Raw genomic sequence first — 25,262 nt, forward strand, 5'->3', positions numbered from 1 at the left:
AACCACTATCACACCCTCTAGGAAAATGCAAGACCTAAGAAACACACCTAGATAAACACAGCAACTCAGATATTGTAAGAAAATACCTTTAACAAGTTCCTGAGCTAGCAAATATTCTCACATGTTTTATATTAGGTTCACTGCGCTAGCACTAACCACAGCACAGCTGGAAATATGATGGTTGTTGAACACTGAATTTTCCCAATATATCACTGTTATAGAAACACCTGTGCTAAATAATTCCAAGCTCAACCACTGGCAATACAACTCCAATAAACCCTGGAGTTGTCTGACTTGTTATAACCTAGGGAAGGGTTATAGCCCTGGTGGCAAGCAGGCTGGAGACTTTACAGGAGGCAGGTTCCTGATCTCAGGCTGGCTTTTCATTGTAGCTCTTTTGCAGCACAACTTTGCTACCTAGTGCACCAAACACTTTTTTGTCGCTTCAGTCTGAGTATTTTCTTTACAAAAGCAATGCCATGGGGTCTGATTAGTGATCATGAATATTGTGAATCTCTTTTTGTGTGTTGCTACACTGAAATACACATACTGCAGCCAATGGAGGACCACCAGTAAGTCCTGCTCTGCACCAGGTGAAGGAATGATGGATGGGAGGGACTCTATTCCACTCCTGTTAGTCCAAAAACTCACTTGGAAATGGTGACAGCAACCAAAGACACTCCTGGTACCTACAAATTTAGAGGGAAAACAGAGACTGCTCAGGGCTAGCAGGGTTGTTTTGCTTTGAGCTAATACTTATGGGCATCAGTTATTTCATGTAATGGGAAACAAATTATCTTTAAATGGACAAATACTACCTGCACTTATGCTTAGAGCTGCCTGAATTTGTTCAACCGAACAAATTGTTATCTTTTTTGAAGAGTTTTTTCAACACAGTAAAAAAGTCAGCCCTTGTTCAGTATCCTATATTTTGTTTGTATGCTAATCTCATCACTAGAATAAACATCACACCGGAAGACAAAAAAAGTATGAAATGGTGAAGGGATTTGTTTCTGACTTTTCTGTGTTTTGCCAGCTGCAGAGCCACATTAACCCTGTGCAGAGTGAGTGTGAGCATCATACAGACTGGCATGAGAGCCACTCCACCACCTTTTAAAAACTGCAAATGTTGTCATGAGGCACCAATTTGGAGAAGGAAGGTCTATAGGATTTTTTTTTCCATGAAGAAACTATTACTAATGAACTAGATTATGTAGAATCAGACCTGTAAAACTGAGTGTGTCAGAAGAAACCTAAGACATTAACATTTCCCTTCCAGCCAGATGTCAACTTTAGTATTATATACAAATAACTGCAAAGTACTTGACTTGTGGAGGACACAATATCACAAATTGCTACATTACATTAGTTAATGGTTTATTTATGCTACTCTGTCCCATTACCTGCTTCTTCTCAGTCTATATATCTTCAATAAACAGAGTAACAAAGGCCAAAAATCTTTGCCAATGTTTGTATTTGCAAACTCAACCTATCTGGAGGTCTGATCTGGTCATTCTAAAAATACTCTGATTGTGTCAAAAGTTGGCATAAATCACCTCATATTCTTTCTTTGAAAGGCCAACTGTTTTCTTCCACTTTTCGAAAGACTTTAGAGGGCCTCAAGTAAGGGCTATGGGTACTTCAAGGCACACTTCCCCAAACCAATGCAAACAGCCTGTAGCTGTGCTCACTGGTTACACACCTGCCATCACAGTGTCTCAAACATTGTAAGGAGGCTACAGGGAACTAACACACCCTCACCCACTGTCTCACTGATTTCTGGGGGACTGAGATGCTCAGCTGGGGTCCTCAGCACCTGACTTAGAATGGAATACAAACCTTAGTATCCACCTTCACCATTTTCTCCTAGACAGGAAAATCATAGAATACCCTGACTTGGAAGAGACCCTCAAGGATCAAGTCCAAATCAGGGCCCTGTACAGGAGAACCCTGGGCAGTTCACAGGAGAACCCTCTGCACAAGACAACACAGAGGACAGGACTGTTCACTGGCCAGCTGAGTACTTGTGTTACCACTGACTGTGTTACCCACTGACTCATGCTTGAAGAAGTGCAAGTCTTTACAAACCCAAGATAGGAGAAGGGGTTTTGAGCAAGTCTTTACAAACCCAAGATAGGAGAAGGGGTTTTGAGCCCTGTTGTACATCCCTGTGGAAGCATGGTGAGCTAGCTGCCATAACACACATCCATTTCCATCATCACTGACTCCCACAAGTGAGTATTTCACACAGGGACATGCAATGTAATACAGACAGTACTGCTAATTTTCTCAGGATTAATATTTAACAGAGAACAGTATTAGCCTAACTTCTGGCTCAAATATTTGAAATCTTGAATGACTTGGTAAAACCCTGCCAGCTAAAAGAGACACTCCTAGTCAATCACACAGCAGGCCTGGGCTGGCAATTAACTACAAAGCCCTACAACTGTTCAGAGCCTGTGAGCACTTTCAGCAGAAACAGTCACTTCTTAAATCCAGCAGAGCCATACCAAATAGCAACAACCATTCTGTCTCAGAAATGCCCCATGGGGCTGAGGTAGCACCCAGTCTTGCAGACTTTCAGCTGGCTAGAACAAAAAATGAAAAACTGTGACTGAATTTGCCATATGCTGAGATTCATCTATAATGAACTGCAGCAATGAAGCCAGAATTTGTGAAATTGTAAACACAAAAGATGATAGTCTTTCTATGCATGCTCAGATTTAGCAGCAACATTATTCATTTAAGAGTGCTGAAGGATCTGGCCCTTGCCCTAAAAAGGTAAAAAAGAATGCAAGTTTGGTAGAGTGAAATTTTAAATGCCTGTTGCTTCACAATGCATTAGGTCAGCTGACAGACTGTTTCAAACAGTCCTCGATTTTGAATATTAAAATATGACAGAGGTCACTGTTCTAAATTAGTCTGATAAGCAAATTAATTTCTAATTGGTTTTCAATGGTTTGGTGATGCCTTCTTAGACTCTGAACTCATGTCATTATGTCATCTAATTTAATATGAAGTTCTGAGAACCATGCATTGGCAGCAGCCCTAGCAATAAATCAAAGCTTCTTACTCAGAGAGATCAGGGTTATGACATCATACCAAGGCACTGGAGGAAGACAATGGTCCTTCTGTGTGTGTCTGAATCTGGGAGAAATATTTCAACCAGTTCTGCAAGCCCACATTTAAATGAAAGGCCTTTCTAGCAGGTAAAAAGTTAATATATCAAACCTAGAAGAAAAATAATAAATCATGCACATTCAGTAAAGGGAGACAGAAAGTGCTCAGATATAAACTATATATATTTTTTGACAATTCTAACAAGTGTGTGTTTGCTTTTGCACTTCAGCAATCCAGATGGGCTTTTAAACTTTCTCTTTTTTTTTTTTTTTTTTTTTTTGGTGGGGGGGTGGGTATTAAAAGATGTGAACTGAAAAAATAAAATTCTATCAATTAAACAGATGTTTATCCTGATTAACATTTAACTATCAAATTCCCATTTCCATGTAGTATTATCAGTGTAGACATTTATGGCACTAAAATATATTAAAATATATTTATTTTACCCTTAAATTTGATTGAATCTATCCAACAAAATAGCTTCCTTTCATGGTGCAGACTATGATGTAGTTCCCTGGCACCTGCACACAAATTTTAGTTAAGAGTATGAAAATCAAAACACTACTTTTTTCATCATGTGCACACACATTTCTTCAACTTCTGGACTAAACGTCTGGCAATTGGTAAGAATTTGGGATGAAACTTTGAAAGAGAACTGAGGAGTTAGGTGTCTACATCTCCATTACTGAGTGGAGCTCCGAAAGGCTGTTTGTGCCTTTGAAATCCTTCCTTGTCAGTCAGTTTTGATACTGGCACACACCTTCAGAAGACACTGCAAAGGCCACCCCAGCTCCTGCCACTGCTTTGCTGCTGGTCAACCAGAGACTAATTTGGACACATCTCCATGTACAGTTTAGCTACTCTGGATTTGTGCAAAGACAAAATCCTGGCTGCTGCTGCAGCACTGGCTGGATCCAGCATATTTGAGGCCTCACCCCTTGCTCTGACTGTGGAGCAGCCGGTGTTGGGGAGAGGCAAGGGGCTGGCTGCCCTCACAAAACATAATCCCTGCTTCAGTAACACCCCAGCAGCAGTGGCTGAGCAAAACTTCCTGAAATGCCCTGCCAACACATGTGCAGCAGTGGCAATCTCAGTGACAAGGGATGAGCACTCAGTCCCAGGGATCTTGTGAGACAGTCAACTACAGGGACCTGTGCAGATGCTGCCTGTGAACTTGGTGCTTTCCCTAGGCACCTATTAAACCAAAATATTTTTAAAGGTCAAGTTGCTACCAAGCCTTTGCTATTAGTTACTAAATCCAGCACATGGTGACTCAGACACAAAGAAGCCTCTTGCTATCTGTACAAGTATCTGAACTCACCCTCTCTTGCTAGTACACTACTACTGGCATTGCTCATCAGGAGGTCTAACTCTAAAACACGCCTGCCTGCCTGCCTTTTTTGGGTTTTGTGTATAGATTTTTACAGGTTCAGATGAATATGTAAAATTTTATACAAGAATACCTCTGGCGAGATGGAAACCTTGTGCATACACCTCACCACATAATCTCGGACAGTGACATTATCTGATTGGGAAGTGCTTTCCTGCTAACTCATTTGCTAAATGCTTTTCAACAGCTGTTAAACTATTAGGTTATTCTACACTTATTTATGAGACAGAAGATTATATAGGGTAGCTTGTTGCATGCCCTGCTAAACCAGGTGGGGAGAAGTAGAAGGTGGGTGGAGGGAATTTTGGGTTGTGCTAGTTCAGAAGATTATGCATCAGCTTTCTTTCAAAATAAAGAGATAAAAATTCTTTAAAGGCAAAATTTTCCACCATTACACTCTGTTAAATCCTAGAGTGTTGAATAGGAAAATCAAGTGATATGCCCATTTGGGCTGCTCTACTGCTGCTTCCACAGTGTAGTGCAGCACCTGGCTCCACTACGACTGCCTTAAATCTTTAACTGTGCACAACATCCAGTCTGCACCAGCCAAGGCTTTCTATGTCACCCCTGTCAGATGTTAAAATCCAATGGGCTGAGGTCTTTTTTGATGATGCTACACATTATACCACCAGTGCTGACTTTATCCCTCCTTGCATGTGAAATCACTGGGAAGCAAGGCAAGGAGTCCTCAAAACGCTCATGCAGAGTAATTCAATGACCAAAACTACAGGCTAGGTATTCTTCATCTGAAAGGAAATATTTGAAAATTGAGGTACTGAAAAAAACCAATTTTATGCACTGGAAGTTAACTATTAGGGATAATCACTGCTGATGGTCAGACACACACAGGGGCTTCTATATAGTGCTTGTCCACCCCTGCCTTTCTCAGGGCCATCACACAGGTGATGCTTTTTCCTGGCCTTCCAGGTAACGATGTTCTCCATATGCCTCTCTGTATAGAGCAAGACAGACAGGTCAGATGCAGCTGTCTGGGCTCTGTCTGACTGCTGAAAATGGATGTCACCTGGATGATCTGTGGGCAGTGCACAAAGTGTGGGCAGCTCCAGTGGGTACCCAGCACTTGAGGGTGTAATGCTGGTGAGTGCAACACCTCTGCTCCTTCACAGACCTCCCATAGCTCCTGGATGAGAGTGGATACACCCAGTGATGATGAACTTTGTGATTGCCATGAATGAGAACAGAACTCTGACAAATCTTACCTGCTTTTAGCTACTCTGCTAAATGTCAGAAGTAACAATCAGCCACTGAGGAGCCAAAATTAAATAAACTGTCAGTGTATAGTGTAAAAATGAGTAACTGTGATTCCTACTTTCACCTAAAATACAGAGCCAACCTGGGGCCAACCTTTCACCATCCCTTCTGTTGCCCTGTCCTGCCATGTGCTGGCTTTGCAGCATCCAGATGCTCCTGGGGAAGAAAACACCTCCAGCAGGTCCGAGGCTCCAGGCCTGGCTCAGCCACGCTCTGTCCCCTTGTTGAGGCACTGCTGAGGTCGCATTGCACCAGCCACAACTACAGTCCCTGCATTTGGCCCCTCCCCCAGCAGCCCCCAAATCACCATCGTTTTGCATAAAGGACCAGGCTAATCATTTTGCCAACCTCAAACAGGAAAATTCAACAAATACTGAGAGTGAGAGGTGTCAGGAGACAATCAGCACAAGCCACATGCTGTGTCACATTAGAGTGGCAACACTTTGCATCCTCATTTCTGCTAAGCGGGCTGATGTCATCTTTTAACTTGTGAGTGAGGTGTGGGCAGAAGGGCTGAGGTGAAACAGAGACATGGCTGCTCAATGCAGCCATGAGAAAAGTGATGTTGCACCCATCTGCGGGCAGGGGATAATCTTAGAGCAGGGGCAGTAACCTGTTACAGGTGGACACCAAGGAGTGGTCCTGCGAGGAGTGGGGAGTTGGACTTAATGATCCTAATGGGCCCCTTCCAACTTGAGATATCCTATGATTCTATTCTACAGTGTTAAGAGCTTCACTTCTGTGCCACTGGGCTCTCAACCACAATACAGAGGCACATCCAGTCACCCCAGGCAGGCTCTCAGCACAGCTCCACACCCACAGATTCAAAGGACTTCCATCCCCACCAAGTCACTGTGGCCAGGTTTTCAGAGGAGCTCAACATCTTGGAGACTTGTGCAGATAACTGCAGGGAGGCAAAGGAATTGCAGAAAAGCTGTCTCTGGGAGTGATGGCTGAGTAGTTGGAAATCTGGCCCTGTGGGTAGCGAATCTCATCTCAAAGTGAAAGTTACCCAGAACATCAACACCATTTTAATAAATACTAGAAGCAATGAAACGATCTTTTAATAATGCTTTGACAATTAAGAAAGCCTGACAGAAACAGAAACTGGAAATACTTTATCATCAACTCTTTGCAAAAGCATATTTTTCATTCCAGTAGAAGAAACACATCAACTTTCTTTTTTCCTTTTTATTAAATATTTCCTGGACAAACTAGCCTGTCTTTGGCTAGTCAAATATCACTACAGGTCTAAATAAAATTCAAAGAAAAGCTTTCCTGTGTTCAACATTCTTGATATCAATACTTTTTGGATAACAGAAAACAGAGAGCACTCACTCTTATCTGCAAAAATAAGTTCTTGAATACATTTCCTCTTTTTTTTGTGCCTACTTAGAAGAAATCTAAACAGACAGACATGTAATCCTTATCATTTACTGTTTAAAGTCTTCTGAGCAGGAGAACTCCTTCAGCTTTCTTAGATGAAAACACAGGATTTGGAACCACAGTGTACATGCCTGTGCTCTTCAGACTCTCCAAGTTAGTTCAACCCTGAAACACGGTTTTCCAAAATGTTCTGCAGCACATAACGGAGCTGCAGAGCCCCCTGCACAGAGCCTCAGCCATGGAGGCACTTTAAAAGCTGAACATCCAAGGGTCTGCTCATTGTGCATTGCTCCGACTCCTGACTGTAGTGTCTGGTCCAGAGCCTTCCTCTTCAAATTCTGGTGGGATGTGGCAATGCAAAATGCATCAGTACTTACCACATGAGCTGCAGGAATTCACCTATGCCAGAATGGTATGGAAACCGCTTATATTTCTGCACCAGGTATGTCTGTGGAGGAGTCTCAAGAGCCTACAGCCTGCAGGCTCCAGGACAAAATGGATGTGCAATTGCTCAGTGATGTGTATTATTGAAGTAATACATTAAAAAATGACATTACAGTCATTTTTGTACAATATAGGCTAATACAGGATTCAGGAGTTGCTCAAATTTAGCAGAATAGTAAAGCAAAATTGCAATTAAAAGTGGATTATGAGTACTTAGGTTTACAGTCTATCCCAAGCCAAAGACTTAAGCAAGCCTGTTTTCAAGACCTTGGCTCCTTTTGCAAATCATCTACTTTCTGTTTTGCTTTGTTACTGAGACTTCTCATTTACAGAGCAGCAAGACTTTTACAGCAGTTTTTTATTTCTGAAGCAGAAATTCATCTTCACCAAGTAAATCCCTGCTCTGCCAAACACTTGAGCTAACAGAGGGAAGGTACAATCCTGCCCCATCTCCACAGCATGGGAGAAGCCCTGTGGCGTTGAAATAGCACTGCTGGAGATGGTAGCTTGTGCAGGCTGCATGTCACAGAGCTGTACTCCATGGAGATGCTATAGGACCATCCATGGGAGATGGGATGGGTGAGGTCACGTGTCCCTGGATCCACTGGCTGCTTTCCCCTAGGGAATGAGGAGAAATAGGAGCTACAGAAAATAGGAGCTACCCCTACTGCCCCACGGCAGGGGTGGGAGCTGCACAGCAAGCCCATGGCTCTCCCACTGGTCTGTGTGTGCCCACACCCACCCCAGAGCACAGCCAGGGGGCTCACACAATATTTAGGCTTTAGTCCACACTTAGTATTTTGCTTTGGCACAGTCAAGCTGAGCTGCAAAACACATGTCTGATGCGAATCATGAAGCTTTTAAAAGCTCCCTCATGCAGAAATACCTGCAAAACTATGGTAGGCACTGAAATGTAGCATTTGATTAGTCCTAAAGCATCGAAGAAGAAGCAGCTTACAGGATACCGTCTTATTTGTGCAAAACCACATCTTTTACTTCATGATCACTCTGACATTTGCTTGTCAAAACCTTACACCTTCTTTGCTTGTGGGATTTGTTTAAACAACAAAGTGTTACCTGGGCCAAAATCATGCTTATCTCACCTACATTTTTTTTACACTGATCACCCAGTGGTTCTTGACTCAAGTAATTTTTTGTGCGTGAGCTAAACTTTGGTTTTCTACAATGTCTTGAAACAGTAAAATAATGTTGTGACTGAAATCAAATGAAGCCTAAAATGACTCCTAGAAATACAGCAGCATAAATGACTGATTCAGTCACAGTACATGGTTTCTAAATACATAGTTGAGATGATTGTATCTATCTTTGAAAGGCATGATGGAAAAAAATACCAGCCACAGAAGGGCAAAACCTTACAGCTGTAACACAGGCATTACAACACAGGCATAATAAAAACATACTGTACTATTAATTCTGATGATTGCAGAAGCACATTCACTTTTACCACTGTTACGGGAGAGGCTGCAAAGAACTCAACATGTTTTTCAATTACCTATATGCACATATACATATATATTAAGAGAATGTGAGTGGACAACTAAACAGGAATGGAAAGAATATTTACTAAGAATACCTGTTTTCCTTTACCCTACCCTGGTGTTACACATTTTCTTTCAGGTTTCCTTACAATGAAATGAAAAGATTTCACTAGAATTTAAATTGGTATAGCAGACTAAACAAGATTCCTAATGTTTTCAGCAATTACCATAATTAAAGATGTCTTGGCAGAATAAAGCCTAGGCTGGTTCTCTGTTGTCACTAGGTCTGCTGCCACTAGGTATGCATTCCCATCTCTTCACATCAAATGAAACATCAGATGTTCCAAACATGAAACAGTGTTAGCATAAACCAACTCTGCAGGAGTGCACACTATTCCTAGGGTTTAAAATGCAATGGTAAAAAAGGGCCTATGTAAAGACTGGAGGTAAAATGCTGCTTAACAAACAGCAGTTAAGAAGAGGTCTGAATCTGAAATATTTATGAGGGTAACTTGGGTGACAAGGCAATACCTGATTGTCTCTACAACTGATTTTTGTTGCTGAAAAGTGTTTTGAAAGAGAATAACAACTCTTTTTCTTTCCAATTTAAGAGATGAACAGTCTTTAAATATACGCAGACATCCCCACTGGGAATGAAGTTTGCATAAGTAGGCTGATTCAGTGAAGCATAGTTACACAGAACATATGCAATAAGCACTTCGTTGCCATGTCAGGTTTCCTGTATTCTTGTTTTTAATTTAAGTCCCGATAAAAGTGCATACATGCTAACTGGGGGAAAACTCCAAATGTGTACTTTATGGGATTTCACCTACAAAAAGTTAGCATGTCTCTTCAAGTCATGTGACATAACCTGAATATTGCTTTGTTGGTATTTTCCACAGAAGGATTCATTTTGCTTGGAAAGTCTACAAAAAAGCATAGCTTAATAATTATTTCTAATTCCTCTTCCTTCCCAAACAACAAAAACAAAACCAAAACCATCCTTCTTTTTCCTACTTTCTCCCAAGAGTGTTCTCAGTATAAGCGCCATTTCAAATAATAATCTTAAAAAATCTAAATTTACTAGCTATTAACATCTTCATACAAGCCTACTTGGAATTCAACTATCATGAGTGACTTCATTGACACTCCACAGCGACCAATATAAGTGCAAAAAAAATCCCAAAACAAAACAACAACAACAAAAAAAACCTGGCACACATTTCTGAATATTTCCCATCCATGAAGCATTTTACATGGAGCACTCCAATCTCTACCCATGTTGTCCATCTCAATTTTCACCCTGTGCAAGGCAGCAAGGTGTGAGATGACTGCAGGGAGAATCCACACACCACCTCCAGCTCAGAGCCCAGCAGGCTTCAAATATTGTGGTGTGAATTTAGAAATGTTATTTGAATGCAATTTACCCTCTAGAGTTAGAAAGTTAGCCCAAGGGTTGACAGCAACTTAGCAGAGAGCTCAGAGCTCACATCTGAGTTCTGAGTTCAGGCTGTGGTTCTTCAGCTCCCAAAAGCAGAAGTCCTTGCTTCAACAGGTCTCTGCCACCAATGCAAATGGAAATAATCTGCAGAGGTAGTCTCTTGTGTGGGCAGCAGAAACAAAGGCAGCTCTCCTGGATTTATTCTCACTCTCATAGAACCAAGCATATTTCCAAAATATTCAAATTACTAAAGAATTATTAGAACCATGTATCATCGTTATCTCTCACTTTTACTAGCAGAGATAAGGAATTTGTTTTGTTACCATTAGCAGGAAGATAGGTGAAAAGCTGGTACTGGCTTCTCTTTCTTTTCCCATTGCAGACATAGAAGTTGACCTGGACAGGGCTGGTAATTCTCTGATTGCGGAAAGGTGGTATCTCAACCACCAATGAATTCTGCAAAAGCAACAAATCAGAAAGTCAAGGCACAATTACGGCAGTCTAGCTGTACAATAGAAAAGTTACAATTGAAAAGCTAACCCCCAGAAGGAAGAGAAACACTCCCTGAAGGGAAGGTCTGTGGGCAAGGATGGCTTCCCACCAACCCCAGTGTCCCCATGCCAAGGATTCTAGAAGTAGGGAAATTATTTTAGCATGGCTCAGATATTTACAAAATCACTAGCCTTCACTTCTTCCCTTTGGACAGCAAATAGGATACTGCATATGGACAAGACTCCAGCCTGAGTCTGCCAAGAATTTGGGACACAATCAAATTGTGGTCTCTAACCCAGCAGGAGAAAGCACAATGGTCTGGTTGGCAGGTCATCCCTGATATGTCTGAACCTAACAATATTTCCTTTGAAAGGCATTAGGATAGCATTACTCAGATACTTCCATTTTCCACAGTGAAATATATCTTCATATAACAACTCAGGAAGTTTTAAGCATGCTAGCTTCCGTGGATGGGAGATTCACTGTTGCAAGCACTTCTAGTGCAACATGAAAAAGGGCTGGAGAATATATAGATGATCTTCCACTGTCAGAAGCCAAATGCTCCAGTACGGAGCTAAGGAATGACTTAGCTTCTAGGGCATCAGCTTACACATATGCACAGTGAATCTGCTATGACCATCAAAACCTCGTTTGGCACTTTTTGAAAGAGTAACATTCTTCTTAGCATTTGGCCTGAATTCAACCGAGATCTTTAAATTGTTTGCCTGCAGGTTTGCAAGTATTGCATATTCCCGCAGACGTGGAATAGAGGACGAACTTCCCACTCAGTCATGGCTGAGGGAGCCACACTCCAAAGTGGAGCTGTCCTGTGAGGGGACTCATGTTTCTTCTGCTGAAGATTGAGGAAAGTCAAGGAAAATGATCAGAAATTGCTTTGGGAGCAGTGGAAAGAACTGACCCAGCAAGACAAAAGATGAGCAGATGGAGCTGGCCCATCCTGGACAATGAAAAAATATTTTCCAAATGGTCTCTCCTACTTTTGGGATAGCTTCCAGCAAAGGATTTTTACCCCATGCTCACGTTAAAGAAAGATTTCCAGGAGGGGAGGCCTAAGTACTTGTTCTATTTCAGTGCCAAAGCCTTGGAAATCCCTCTTTAGTAACAGTGCTGGAGAAGGCAATATATATTTTTCATCTTGATGTTAAAATATTTAAGACAGACTTACTGGCTTGCACATTTCTTTGTCGGTTTTGGCTTCCATTTCCCACACATGGTGACCATCTAAAAGACAAAAGAAAAAGATATCTAGTTCCTCCTTTTTACCTTTCCCAAGCCAAGAAAGGAACAACTTTTGCAAATACAATCTCTTTGAAGGGGCACTGCCTATGTGAAAAGGAGCATTGCCCGAAGCGTTGGCCAACTCGGAGATCATCTGGGTGACCTGTAACAGGAGCCCCTTCAGCTTTTCTGAAGGGAAGAACCACAATCCAGAGTTCATGATACCTTAATGGGGGAGAGCCACTGGGAGTTAGCTCTGCCACTAGCCTGGACAAAATATGCAACTGTTCTTCATCTCAATTCACTGAACTTTCAGACAATATTGCTACCTATGATCCTTTTGAACACTACCTAGGCTGTAAGTCATATTCAACATTAATATTAAACAATACAAAAAGAAAGGTAGCATTAAGGAAGCTACTCAGCCATGCAGGATTTGATTTTAATATACTCCTAGTCTGGCTTGGACCCAGGTCTGCTACTTGGGTCAAAAGGCAAGGCCATAGGCTGGGAAACACAGCTTTAGACTCCATTTTGAAGTTGGCTTTGTTCACCTACAGTGGTTCCACTTCTGGAGCTGGTTTTAGCGGTATGTTGAGTCCTCCAAATTTACTGAATTTCTGTTTTAAAGCAAACCTAGATTTAAGCCACAACTATAACTTTTTCTGGGAATACATCTTTTGAAAGAAACTGGCTTTGTCTGGTCATTTTTCCCACACATTACTGATACAGAAATAATTGGAAAACAAGGTAGGCTTTAATTTCCTTGCATCTCCAGACCTCAACAGAAAAGAAATGAGAAAAATAGTAGAGAATGTAAGGTTTCCATTCTGCAGGTCTAGAAAAACACAAATGAAAGGCCATAAGCAGACTGCTGGATGAACTAGGCAGTAGAGACATATGCAGCTTCACAAGTCCCACCACTGTGAGATGTTACCAAAATGAAGGGGAAACTGAGACTTTATGTCATCTCTTTTGTACATTTATTGCAGCACTGGGACATGCAAATGCAAATATTAGTTATTTTGAACTTCATCACATGGACGTGGGCCTGCCTTACAAAAACGGCCCTCTGAAAGGTAAAAGACTGAATACAATTTTTCTTTTCCCTTCGTTTTCATGGCCAGGATGAAGGTGACGCATTTAGAGCTGCCTGATTTATTACAAATGTCTGTAAATAATATTTTTGTGTGCAGTTGTCCTACCGGGAAAGGAATGCTGCTGAGGGACTATCCCTGGCAATTGTTTTGATGTCCAAAACCCCTTTCTTTTTAATGTATGGAAAGGAGCACAACATGAAGGCTGCAGCACAAATACCACAGTGGATTTGGCAGGTCTTTCCATAGGAAAACAATTAGCAGATCTACCCTCAGTTTCTTCCTACATTTTAACTTGTGACGCTGGAAGAGGAATCCCTTTAATTGGTACTGCCACGTTCAGCTGCAGGGAGAGAAGGAGCAGCCAGACTGTGCTTGAGACTCCTTAACGATGCCTTTGGAGAGTGCCAGAATTGAAGTAGGCTTCTTGGGAGGACTGGTGATCACTTCACAATTTATCCAACAGATGCTTCCCCTGGGTTGTCAGTAGAAAACCCTGACCAAAATTTGGCAAGCCAGGATACATCCCTGTCTGGGAGCAGCCTCCTTTATCTCCAGCCTCTGTGGCACTCCCTCCCTGTCCCTAATTAATTTAATCAGTTATAAAAGCAACACAATGCTGACACTTATCATACATTTTGTGAAGTGTAGGAACTTCTGCTTTGGAAAGGGTTTGCTGGGCTGTTTTTTTAAAAAACCTACAGACGTCCAGTCTAGAAGTTAACATGTGTTCAATTTGCCTTTGTAAATGGATTACCAGAAGTTCAGGTTTTTTGCTATATTTAATTTGTGTTTTGCAAGATGAATGATCTGATTCAGGTTTCTGGTTTTTATTTCCTGCCGATACTTCAGGAAAATTCAAAATGACTCAATTTCCAGATAATCTTTCAATTATTTCATGCAGCCCTGCCTTTATGCATTTTTGAAATTTTTATGATGACAAAAGGAGTTTGTTCAGAAATATTTTAGATGCTGTAATCTAAACTATTAGGAAGATAAAAGTCCAGAGCCACGGCTTGTCTTTGGAAGCTAGTAAGAACAATAAGGGTTTTGCTCTAAGAAATTCCCTTGGGACAGTCCAGACCATCAGCAACTGAGGGGAAAGGGAAGAGAGGAAAGAAGTAGGGAATAGACAACTCATTGACAGCTAGTGACATTTCATTTAACAGAAACACAGGGAGCAAAAGTTGTTATGAAGCAAGAGACAAAAAAAAAAGGGAAAAAAAAAGAAAGACAATTCCTCATATTACGTCTGGTGAACCAAGAGGGAAATCTCAACGCCCACGGACTGGGACCAGCTCCAGGAGGGAAACCTTAGACCACTACGTCAACCTTTTACAGTAAACATGTTTTGCAGGTTTAAACAGTTCAGCTGAAATAAAAAAAAAATAAAAAATAAAATAAAATAAAAAGGAATAATGGCTTTGGAATGGTTTGTGGGAGCCCTAAGCCTCAAGACAGTTGGTCTATGCCAGAGAAAATGGTTTTGCCACAGTGCCCATCCGCCAGGGAGCCTGGTGAGCAGGCGGGATGCCGCCTCCTGTCAGTGTGTGCTGGAGGAGTGAGGGCTGCTCGCCCACAAAAGTTTCCATTGTACGCCTGCCACATCTGCAGCAACGCGCCTGGTCTGGGCCCGAGGCAACTCCCTCCTGGCCGCCAGCCAACCCAAGTACACCAGAGCAATTTATACCTTTCCAAAATGCAAATAATTCAAATTACAGACATAACACAAAGCTGAAGCAGACACATTTCAGGCATTCCCGTTAAAGTTTGCTCTCTGGAATTACCGTACCCAAATGGGCAGTTGTTATACAGGGAGGGGGGGAGATGGAGTCAGCAGAGGAAGGAGAGGAGGAGGCACGAAGGAAAAGGGAGAAAACGGCTTTTCCAAAGGTCTTATTTCATTCCCTTTCATTTCACTATTTACTTTTACGAAGTAATAAGAAATGTCTTCTCCAAACCAAATGCCTGGCTTTGTTTTGGCGTTTTTAAGATTTATAGTGCAATATTTTGAAGAGAAAGACAGTTCTTTATATAGCTAAAAAGTTGGGTCAAGGTATTATACTGGTGCCTTAAGTTTTGTGAGGGTTTTTTTACCACATGGAAATAAACCCAAAACATCCATGCACAGAAGGGCAGGGCAGAAGCCCTGCAGAGTCTCTGGTAGAGCGCCCTGCTCCCTCACTGCCAGCAGCAATAGCCATTAACCTGACAGAGCCAAGGCTTCAAGGGGGAACCACGCACATGGGCTGGATGGATGACCCTCAAATCCTTCTTCCTCCAAGGAGGTAGCAGCAGTGCTGGGGAAAGAGAAGCTGCTCCTGCCCATTCTGCACAGTCTGGAGGCTGTGCTGACAGGTGGCCATCAGCACTACTGCCAGCTGAAGACACCAGGTTTGTCAGGAAGTCTGACATTTACAGACCCATCCCTGTTATTTATAGCCATCCCTGCTCCGTGTGTGCTTCACCGCCATCCACGTCTGCCTTGTTTTTTTGCTGCTGTGAAACTCGGAGCACCTGGGATTGCTAAGGATGAAAATGAACGTCCGTGTTATGGGGGGTGGATTTTCAGCTCTGCAAAGCATAAACACCCTGTTTTAACATGGGGTAGCTGAACGGTGAATGGGCCTTTGTAGCCTGCTCTTATCGGCCGCTCGCTCCGGCGTTGAAGGAAACTGCGCACAATCCAGAAGTAAAAATACTCTAATTCATCAGGGAATTCCCTGCAATATGAGTCACCAAGCGGCTTCCCCACCACACCCAGCTACAAGATTTCCACATAAAAAAGGCACTGTAAAGGTCTGTTTTAACACAGAAGCAGGGCTAAAAAGTAGTCGTGTAAATCTAGCAACTTCAGTTATTTACCCATAGAGCCTTGCAGACCATGATACAGAAATTTTCCCCATGGAAGAGGAACACAAAGAGCTGTAAAGACTTTTCAAAGCCGTTTTTGTAGCATCTTCCCTCATCACTGCCCATCCAGAGAGATCCCTTGGGGTTTCTAGGGCTGGATTTACCTTTGCATCTCAGGGAACTGCAAGCATAGTGTCAGGGATTTGCAAGCTGAAAACAATCAAACCAACAGCATAACTTTCCAAAATGATGGATAGCAGAAAGGGGGAAGAATATACAAATGAAAAAAAACCTAAGCTTGGAAACTCAGGAGGGTATAACATCTGGTAACCACTTAAATCTTGCCTCTATGAAATGGGCATAATGGGAACATTCAGATATATTTAAGTGATTCCACTTTACTACAGGAGGTTAAAACAGACTATATTCTTTAGCAGACCTGTGTTCACTTGAGATATAAGTAGAACAGACATTACCAAGGATTTCACTACCTATACACAGGGTACATTTTATATTCTTCCAGTCTGCACTTCAGCACAGTTTGACTGCACTGGCTGCACTGTAAATCTGTATTTACATTCATATATTCCAAGTAAAATGGTGAAACAAGCCCTACCCTCCCAAAGGAACCCACTACTTGATTAATGTGTCGTGAGATTACCCTGAACAATAATTCCTGTGTTACAGCCCAGATTACTTTAACATGTCCACAACAGGCAGGGCACAGATGCAATGCAGTGTCACTTTGAGGTGCTCTGCAAAGGCTGTCGACCCTCCTATTTGGCCCTAAAAATGCATATTTAAATCCCAGAGGAATGAAGAATTTGAAAGCTTTCAACTTGCACTGCTACCTTCTTCCCTGGTGAGTGCCCTCCGGACACTGAGACAACTGATCTTTGAAGATGTTCAGAAGGAATGGATCGGTTTCTGTGCAAAGAAGGGGATGAAGACTATGGCAAAGTCTCATCCTTTGGACTTAAGAGTTATCCAGTTCTCTGCAGAGATGCCATCAGCTTTCAGGGGAAGGGCAGGTTGGACTGGCAATGAAAGAGGTGAGGAGGAAGCTCTGTTGCTTGGAGGACAACACTCTCCACAGCAGTCCTGGGCATGATCCACTGGCACCATCTCACCAGCTGGCACTTATGGGTTGGCATGGGTGTACTAGTGCCAGATTTTGCAGGGCAGAAAACTTTTGGATTTGGGGATGCTACAAGCAGTCAGGACACTGTTCTCAGCTGGTCCTACAACTGTCTTGGCTGCAAACAGTGTTTCCCCAGGGGGACACCAGCAAGGGAAGGGGATCCCACCAAGTGGGTGGGATTCTATGCCTGTCCTGATACATTAGTGTACATCTTAAAGACATTTACAAGGGTCAGGCACTAAGGAGGGACCAACACCAGCCAAGCAGTCTGACATGGGATGCACAGGGAAGATGGGCAAGAGAGCAATGAAACACTCAGGAATACAGTGTGTGCTAGCAGAGAGTATCTGAATTTTAAATGCCCAGGACCTTTCTTTCGATCTCCTCAGTGGCACTTTGCTCTCCTGAGATCTCAGCCTCTTAGGGACCTGTGAGCAGTGAGATGCCTCCTAGTCCTAGAGCCACCTTCAGAGAAGCTCTACTTCCTGGTGCAGCTCCTGCTGGTGCCATAGTCTGCCTACTGCCCAGCATGCTGTCCCTAATTGCCTCTCCAGCCACCCTCATATCTACTCTTTGCTTTTACACTACTTTTGCGATGAGACCACACAGTTGGTCTGATTTTCGCTTATTTTATTTCCCTCTTCCATGCCAGGAAGTGCCCCAGATGTGGTTCTGCCCTCCTCACAGCCTACTGTGCTGCTACAGAGACTTCCCCACAGATTTGCTCCCTATCCTTGGCATGCCTTCTGGCAGGCCTCTGTCCATGCGTGGCAGGGCTCAGGCATAACTGACCTATTTTTATTTCCACATCAAAGGTGCTGTATTTGTTGGTGTCTTCTCATAAGCATTTTTGCAGCATATATATTTTGTGCACTCCTTCAGCTATACATTTCTGCAGTATTGAGCTGAGTACCATGTAGACTTAGGTCTGTTTGCCATCAATATGATACTCCTGAGTTACTTTTTCTCTCTTCTTTACCTTGAATTAACAATAAGAATGTCATGCAGCGAGCAGGTGTAAAAATCCAGGACAAAATGGATCTTATGGTACTTTGGAATCAGTGCCAGGCACGCGCTTCCTCTCTGGTTGCTCAGCTGGGCAAGCCAAAAGCAGAGGGACTCACTTTGCCTGAATGGTGAGGCCTTTTTAGCTGCCTTTTACCACAGTTATGTCTAACAGACGTAATTATTCTGAGCTCCAGTGTTTGCAAATGAACTGTAATTTTAGTCCAGGTAATTAAAAGGAGGCACAGTGCTGACAACTGACAGATCGAGGTTTGTTTTGAGCCAAAACCATTGGAAAGACCTGCCAGATACTATTTTCAGCAGAATGGAAGCTGGTTGTGCAATTTGTGCTCTCTGGCACCTCCCCCTATTCAAATTATTGTTGGTCTGAGGGTTTTATTTAATAAGTTTAAGTAATTCCAGGTCTAAGACACACAACTTCCAAGCAAAACTGCAGCTTGACAACCCTGAAAAATCTCTCTAGAGCAAGCAGGTCAAACAAAGCACACCCAGCACAGCCACCCACCAGCAGTCATGACAGCACTTCATTCTGGTTTTGATTACGTTCACGTCATCTCCTTGTCTTCACAATTTTACTTTCCTCTAGGAAACTCTAGTAGGCTGAACCTGTGACTCTGCAGCTGAAACTGAGTAAAATATTCCTGGTCCATCTTCTTCAGTCTAATCTGTCTCATATTTTTGCAGACTATTGGAGTAACGAACCTCACAGCCAGTTTAAATCAAGTTCCAAATTTTTCTTCCATGAACAATTCTTTTCCTCTACTTCTGTGCTGGATGCCAACACCACCACCTGTACTATAGCTACTTCTAGTTATTTCTCATCTTAAGATGTAAATTTGATCCAAATGCTTTTAAATCTCCCTTCTGCATTATTTTTTGAGACACAAACTCTTCAACTATATGACTGCAACTTCTCAACTTACAGAACCTTCCCATTATGGCAACTCCTTGTGACTTTTTGGCAGACACTTTTGAACAGAATTTTTTATTTTTTTCCATCTCATTGTCCCCCTGATGTCCCTTTTCTTGTTTCTCCTGTCCAAGAACATCTGGCTCAATCTTAGAGGTCCCTCCTGCTATCCTCTGATTTTCTGCCTTGACATCAGCTTCCCAGCAACAAGACACAGTTTGGAAACAATTTATATCTCTATTCCTCTCTTAAATGTCATTGTATTTTCTTCCACATTGAAGGTGTAATCTTACTTCCTTGACAGACCTAAAAGGAACATGCTCTTCTTCCCTCAGCTCTCCCCACATTTCCTGTGACACCCATCTGAGACATGAACCAATTCTTCATGATGTCAGGAAAGCAACAGGAGACAAGAAATTGTCATTTTCCAAAAGTGGTAGGCATTCCCTCCATAAACTAAGTACTTTGAAGGCATCCCCTTATATTGGTTTAGGTAGCAAGGTCTGGCTAGTGGTTGGGCTGCAGGGTTGGAGAAGATTACAGAAGTTGACCTCATGTCTGACAGAACCACTTCCTGATGGCTCCAAGATGGACCTTGAGCCAGGCAAACCTGAGCCCATCACCAAAGCTGGTGGAACCTCTCTGCCAACATACTTAAGAAGGGGAAAAAACTGCAGCAGTTGTGAGAGAGGAGTGAGAGTAAGTGAGAGGAACACCCCTGCAGACCCCCCACAACAGTGAAGGAGGGGGAGGAGGCTCTCCAGAGGCCAGAACAGAGATTGCTCTGCAGCCTGTGGTGAACACCATGGTGGGGCAGTGGTGCTGCTGCAGCCCACAGAGACAAGCACAGCAGAGCAGAGATCCACGTGCAGCCAGTCAGAGCCCACGCTCCTGGCAGGAGGTGCAGCCTGCCAAGGGGAGCCCAGGCAGGAGCAGGTTTTCTCACAGGAACAATGGCTGCGGGGGACCCATGCTGAAGCAGGCTGTTCCTGAAGGACTGAACCTCGTGGAGAAGACTCATGCTGAAGCATTCCATGAAGGACTGTCTGCCATGGGAGGACCCCACAGTGGAGCAAGGGAGTATGCAAATGGAGTATGGGAAGGAAGGAATGGTAAAGAGGAGCTGTTATGGACTGACCAAAGCCTCCATTCCCTGACCCTCTGTGCCACTCGGGGAGAGGAAATACCAGTTGGGAATGAAGGAGTGAAGCTGAGTTTGGGAAGGGAGGCAGGGGTAAAGTCAGTTTTCAGTTTTACCTTTGTTTTTCACTATTCTACTCTATTTTTGACAATACATTATTTCTGCCAAATGAAGCCTGTTTTGCATGTGACAGTAACTGATATGCAATCTCCCAGTCTTCATCTTTACCCATGAGTTTTTCCATCTTATTTTCTTCCTGTGTCCTGTTGAGGAGAGAGAGTGAGAGAGTTTCTTGGTGGGCACCTGGCAGCCAGCTGAGGTCAACCCACCATACTTCTTTCCTGCACTGGCTTTAGGCACTGATCGCTTCATTAGACTCTCAGATTTCTTGTAAGGGCTGTGAATTCCTGTGTGTTTGGACAGACAGTCCTACTGGAACAGTAACAGTAAAAACTATTTGAAATCTTGTGCTAGTTGTAGAAGTTCAGAGACAAACCTTTGATTGCACAGATACAGCTGCTTGAAGCCACTTAGTCTGGAAGACATGAAAGAATAAACTTGAAGCATTCAGCCTCATTTTCTATAATAATTAAAAAATATACAGGATTACTCAGACAAGTGACTTTGAGACCATGTGGTGATTCCTTACTTCTTTGTTGTCCACAGTAAGTATCTGTGATTGATTGATCTCATTCTTCACTGTGAGAGCAACACCCTGGATGAGACTTGCTGCTGCTGACACCATCTCATGCGTATGGCTGCTGTCCCACTCTGTCTTCACCATTCCCTGGACTAAACAGCCAGGAAAAACTGAAACGTGCTGACATTTCCTACAAGCTGCATCACTACTCCCCTGTGCGCGTGAAAGGGTTCCGCCATCAAATGACTCCAGCATCTGATGACACAATTCGCCCAAGGATATCTCTTTCTGGGTAGTGGCCAGAAACCCCTTCAGCTATCAATACATCTCTAGGATCTAGGTTCAAGTGACCTTCACATGAACTCCATGCTCCCAATGTGTATGCCTTTGAAGTTTCCAGTTTATCTAGTTTCCCGAATTTTTAACCTCACTGCACATGAGTCAGCACGCAATTGCTTACTGCCAACTGGAACGTGTGTCCTGAACTTGGATAAACAGACAGATAAAGACAAAATTAAGTAGTATCTGTCTATCTGACTAGAGGGGGAAGGAGAGTTTTGCCACTTGCTTATTTATTACGTGAGCTACAGTATGATTACTGGTGTGAAATATGACCCCTTTTTGGCCAGCTGCCCCCCAAACTGCTACTGGCAATGGAAAGAGCAATGGAAAGATCTCTGAGAATGTGAGATCTTTTACCACGTGGAGCTCTGCCAAGACTCAGGTCACCCATCTCACCATCCCATCACATCACGTCAAAACAGCCTCTGAACCCTAAGCTCCACAGTGTATCTGAGTCAAACCAAAAAGCCCACATGCTGCCTCAACACATCCGTTCCATTCACATGGCACTCAAGTGTTTTGTCAACATATCACTTTCCAGAACTTTTTGAAAGTTTTGCTGAAGCTAAAGGATGGTGTTTGAGTTACTTGCCATAGTACAAAGTAAATTCTACTCACACAACATGTGGGAAACAGAGCCGAATTTACAAGATCAACAATTGTACCTTAAGGCAGCAACTGATTGATTTGAATCTTTGCCAGAGACAGGGAAATTTGAGAGGAACAAAAAACCTGTGAAATCCTAGAGTGGACACTTACATTCATCCGGCTTTCTTCTTTTCTGTAGCACATTTCCCTTGTGCAAAAATTCAGCTGACCGAGCTTGACCACACATCTAACAGGAGGCAAACTGTTAAGTTTTCCCATCTGAAATCCTTACAGAAAGCTATGATTTCCTTTGACCTACATATATATATATATATATATATATATAACCTAAACTGGTGATTTCACCCAGTTATCTTTTATCTACTCTAGTTATAACTATTAGACTTCAACACTTTCATGTTCAAAGAGCAAAACTTGTTTCAGCGAGGACAAATAGCTTTGACAGAAAAACCTATTTAAAAAAATACAAACAAGAGCAGACTGAAGAATTTGAAGCAATAACTAAATCTGAAAAGCTTCCTAATTGTTTGAAAATATTCAAAAAGAAAAATCCCTGGAGAAAATGTTTCTTACATGCAGTTTATTTCTCTGTCTTTCAGGAACTTTGAGCGTCAAAGACTTTGGGCACAATAGCTGAGGATATTTTGCAATTAAGTTACTGAAGTGTGTAGGTGCCAGGATTACTGTTGAAGTCTGAGTAATGAAGTTTTTCAAAACCACTGAAGTCTGTATATCTCTGTATACTCAGAGATAGTGTGAACACTGCAAATGTCCACCAAAGAGAGTGATGTATCTTCAGGGAGGGGCATTGCTTACAGGGAAGATTAGACACAGCCTTTGACCAGGACAAAATGGCCCTCAACATTAACAGCCATTAACAGTACCAAAGTCAGTGTTATTTGAGAAACTAATCCCATAGTGAAGTTGGGTGTTACATTTCTGCCTTTTTGTTCTTTAAAACCCTTGACCTGAGCTCTAGTCACTAAGCACAAAAGCAAAGAAATGGGTTTGGAGCTCTGACTTAACTAGCGGCAACTCAACTCTATGATAATTAATAATAATACATCCAATGACCATTTCTGCCCATAGGTAACAAATTGATTATAAAGATTTAGTCAGTTTAACCTGATCTTTTAGGTGTGTCTAGACTTGGTCAAATCCGTGAAGTCTGGAAATACTTGAGCTAGTTCCAGTGTTAAAAACTACAGGAGCAAGGAGAAATTTTTGAGCAAGGAGGGATTTTCAGGGTAGATTAACTCTTTCAGAGACTTTTTCTAACCCCCAAAACACTCTTTCTATCCCAAAATATCCTAGAGTGTGCCAGGAACTATAATCCATAATTTACCATAACATACCCATAATTTTCCTGTGCATTGTTCCTTGGGATACTGGGTTTGTGTCTCATCACTGAGCTTTCACTCATCAGTTACAGGATACATTTTGTGAACTGAGGGATGAAAACCAGGATGTTTTCAGTGAGTGATCAGTTTTATAGATCACTGATCATAATCTGGTGTACTAAGAGCCAGCAGTCTGGTTGTTTCAGTTAGTTAGGCTTTTGTGCTGCTTTGTGTTCAGTAACTCACATTACCTTAAAATTAGCTTTAAAAAGAGTGTTTGCAGAACATGTTACCTAAAAAAGGTAGCTGATAGATTTGCAATCCCTAAACACACTCTCCAAGCATCTCTGCTTTTTCTCAACTTCCCTCAAAACTTTTGTTGCCTGGTACATTTATAATTTACAAATGAAACAAAAAGTTTTAAAATTTTAAGTAACTAAATCAGTCTTTTGGTATAATTCCAGATCATGATCCATGCAGATACACATGTTAACAAGGAAGCATTTTCACTCCTAGCCAAACACTTCCTGCCACAGCTAACAAACACCAACTTCATTTCACCTACTTTTCTAATTAAAATGCACACCTTGCTGCCACAGCAAACCCCAGCCTACAGACACCAAGGGCCCTTGCCAGTAAAGAGTTGCAGACTTTTCAATAATTTACAAATTCTTCTGGTGACAAGCAGACAGGTGTTGGCCATCCTCAACATGGCTCTCAAGAACCATGACAAGCACATGACCCTTTTCAATCTCAGGAAGAGAAACGCATGACTAGAGAGACAGAAAGTGAAAGGAGATTAAAAAAAATTATTAGTGCAATTTTTAAGTGTCAAAGTCATTGTGGGACTCCCCAGTCTAAGGAAATTCTGAATTTAAAAGAGTGAACCTCTCAAAGTTCATTTAACATTCACGTTTTCACTACTACTAGGTTTCTTCGACAGTCATTTTATACCATTGCTCATCATGGGAAATTATGGTCTGATGCGCAAGCAACAGAATATTGCCCAAAACCTGGTAAAATAAGGCCTCACATCAACATGTAAGAACTTTTTTACGGTACTGTAGAATCTGGAGTAAATTTTAGTCCACTTCTGAGCTCTCATTATTCATCCAAAGGGGTGCCTTTGGCCTGACCTCACCGTGAGGGGTTCTCCTTCTGGAGAAGGTTGTCACAGCGCTTCTCCTTTTCAGTGTGCCGTGCCTTCACCCCCGGATACCTCATTTTCCCTGTGTGAGACAGAGTCACAGGGCTGCAAAGTTTGTTTTGCTGTTTCATATGCTTCTTGGTTGAACAGTAGCTAGTAAGGGGTTAAGCTGAAAGCAGGAAGCCACTGCCGCCCGGCAGAAAGATTGATTTGATCATTCTTCAGGGATTCCCTCTTGTATGAGTCACTGCTCAGACTGACTCCCCCACCAAAGGAGGCCAGGATAATGCCATTCCTCCAGAGACTACAACAGCTGACGGCTAGCCCTGAAGACTGAAAGCTTGGGACTCATGCTTGGAAAAACATCCAGCAGACCACAATGCACTCAGTAGACTTAGGGAAAGCTGGAGAAAAAAAAGGCAAACAAAAAGTGTTCTCAAACTCCTTTTGGTATCCAATTAAGTATGCAGACTAGGAGGAATTAGACAAGCTCCAGGAGACTGCCACCCGGCTTGGGGACTCCGCCTGAGTAAGGAATGAACACATGAGATGACGTAGCACAATATTTAAATTTTATACAAAAGATACGTTCTCTTTGTGAGCACAGTGATCTATTACTTTGATCTATTACTGTGTAATAGCTGTGTTTGGCTGCTACCTACTAGGAACGTGATTAACATTCCAAATTCAAAAACAAAAGTGGTAACAGCAGCAAAACTAATGAATGTCTCCA

The 25,262-nt window shown here is 42.4% G+C and overlaps 1 protein-coding gene across 3 annotated transcripts in view; it reads right to left on the minus strand.

The window, feature by feature from the left end:
- The window catches only part of NFATC1 (nuclear factor of activated T cells 1), a 110,182-nt gene that overhangs the window by 33,980 nt on the left and 50,940 nt on the right, over nt 1–25,262 (minus strand). For all 3 annotated transcript variants that reach the window (XM_033080408.2, XM_033080426.2, XM_033080418.2), the window contains exons 7-8: nt 12,231–12,286; nt 10,876–11,008 (exon numbers count right to left, since the gene is read on the minus strand). In XM_033080408.2, the coding sequence (XP_032936299.1) occupies nt 10,876–11,008; nt 12,231–12,286 (189 nt within the window). The remainder of the gene's footprint in view (nt 1–10,875; nt 11,009–12,230; nt 12,287–25,262) is intronic.

This window comes from Catharus ustulatus, chromosome 1 (assembly GCF_009819885.2).
Source record: "Catharus ustulatus isolate bCatUst1 chromosome 1, bCatUst1.pri.v2, whole genome shotgun sequence".
In the NCBI taxonomy this organism is placed as follows: Eukaryota; Metazoa; Chordata; class Aves; order Passeriformes; family Turdidae; genus Catharus; species Catharus ustulatus.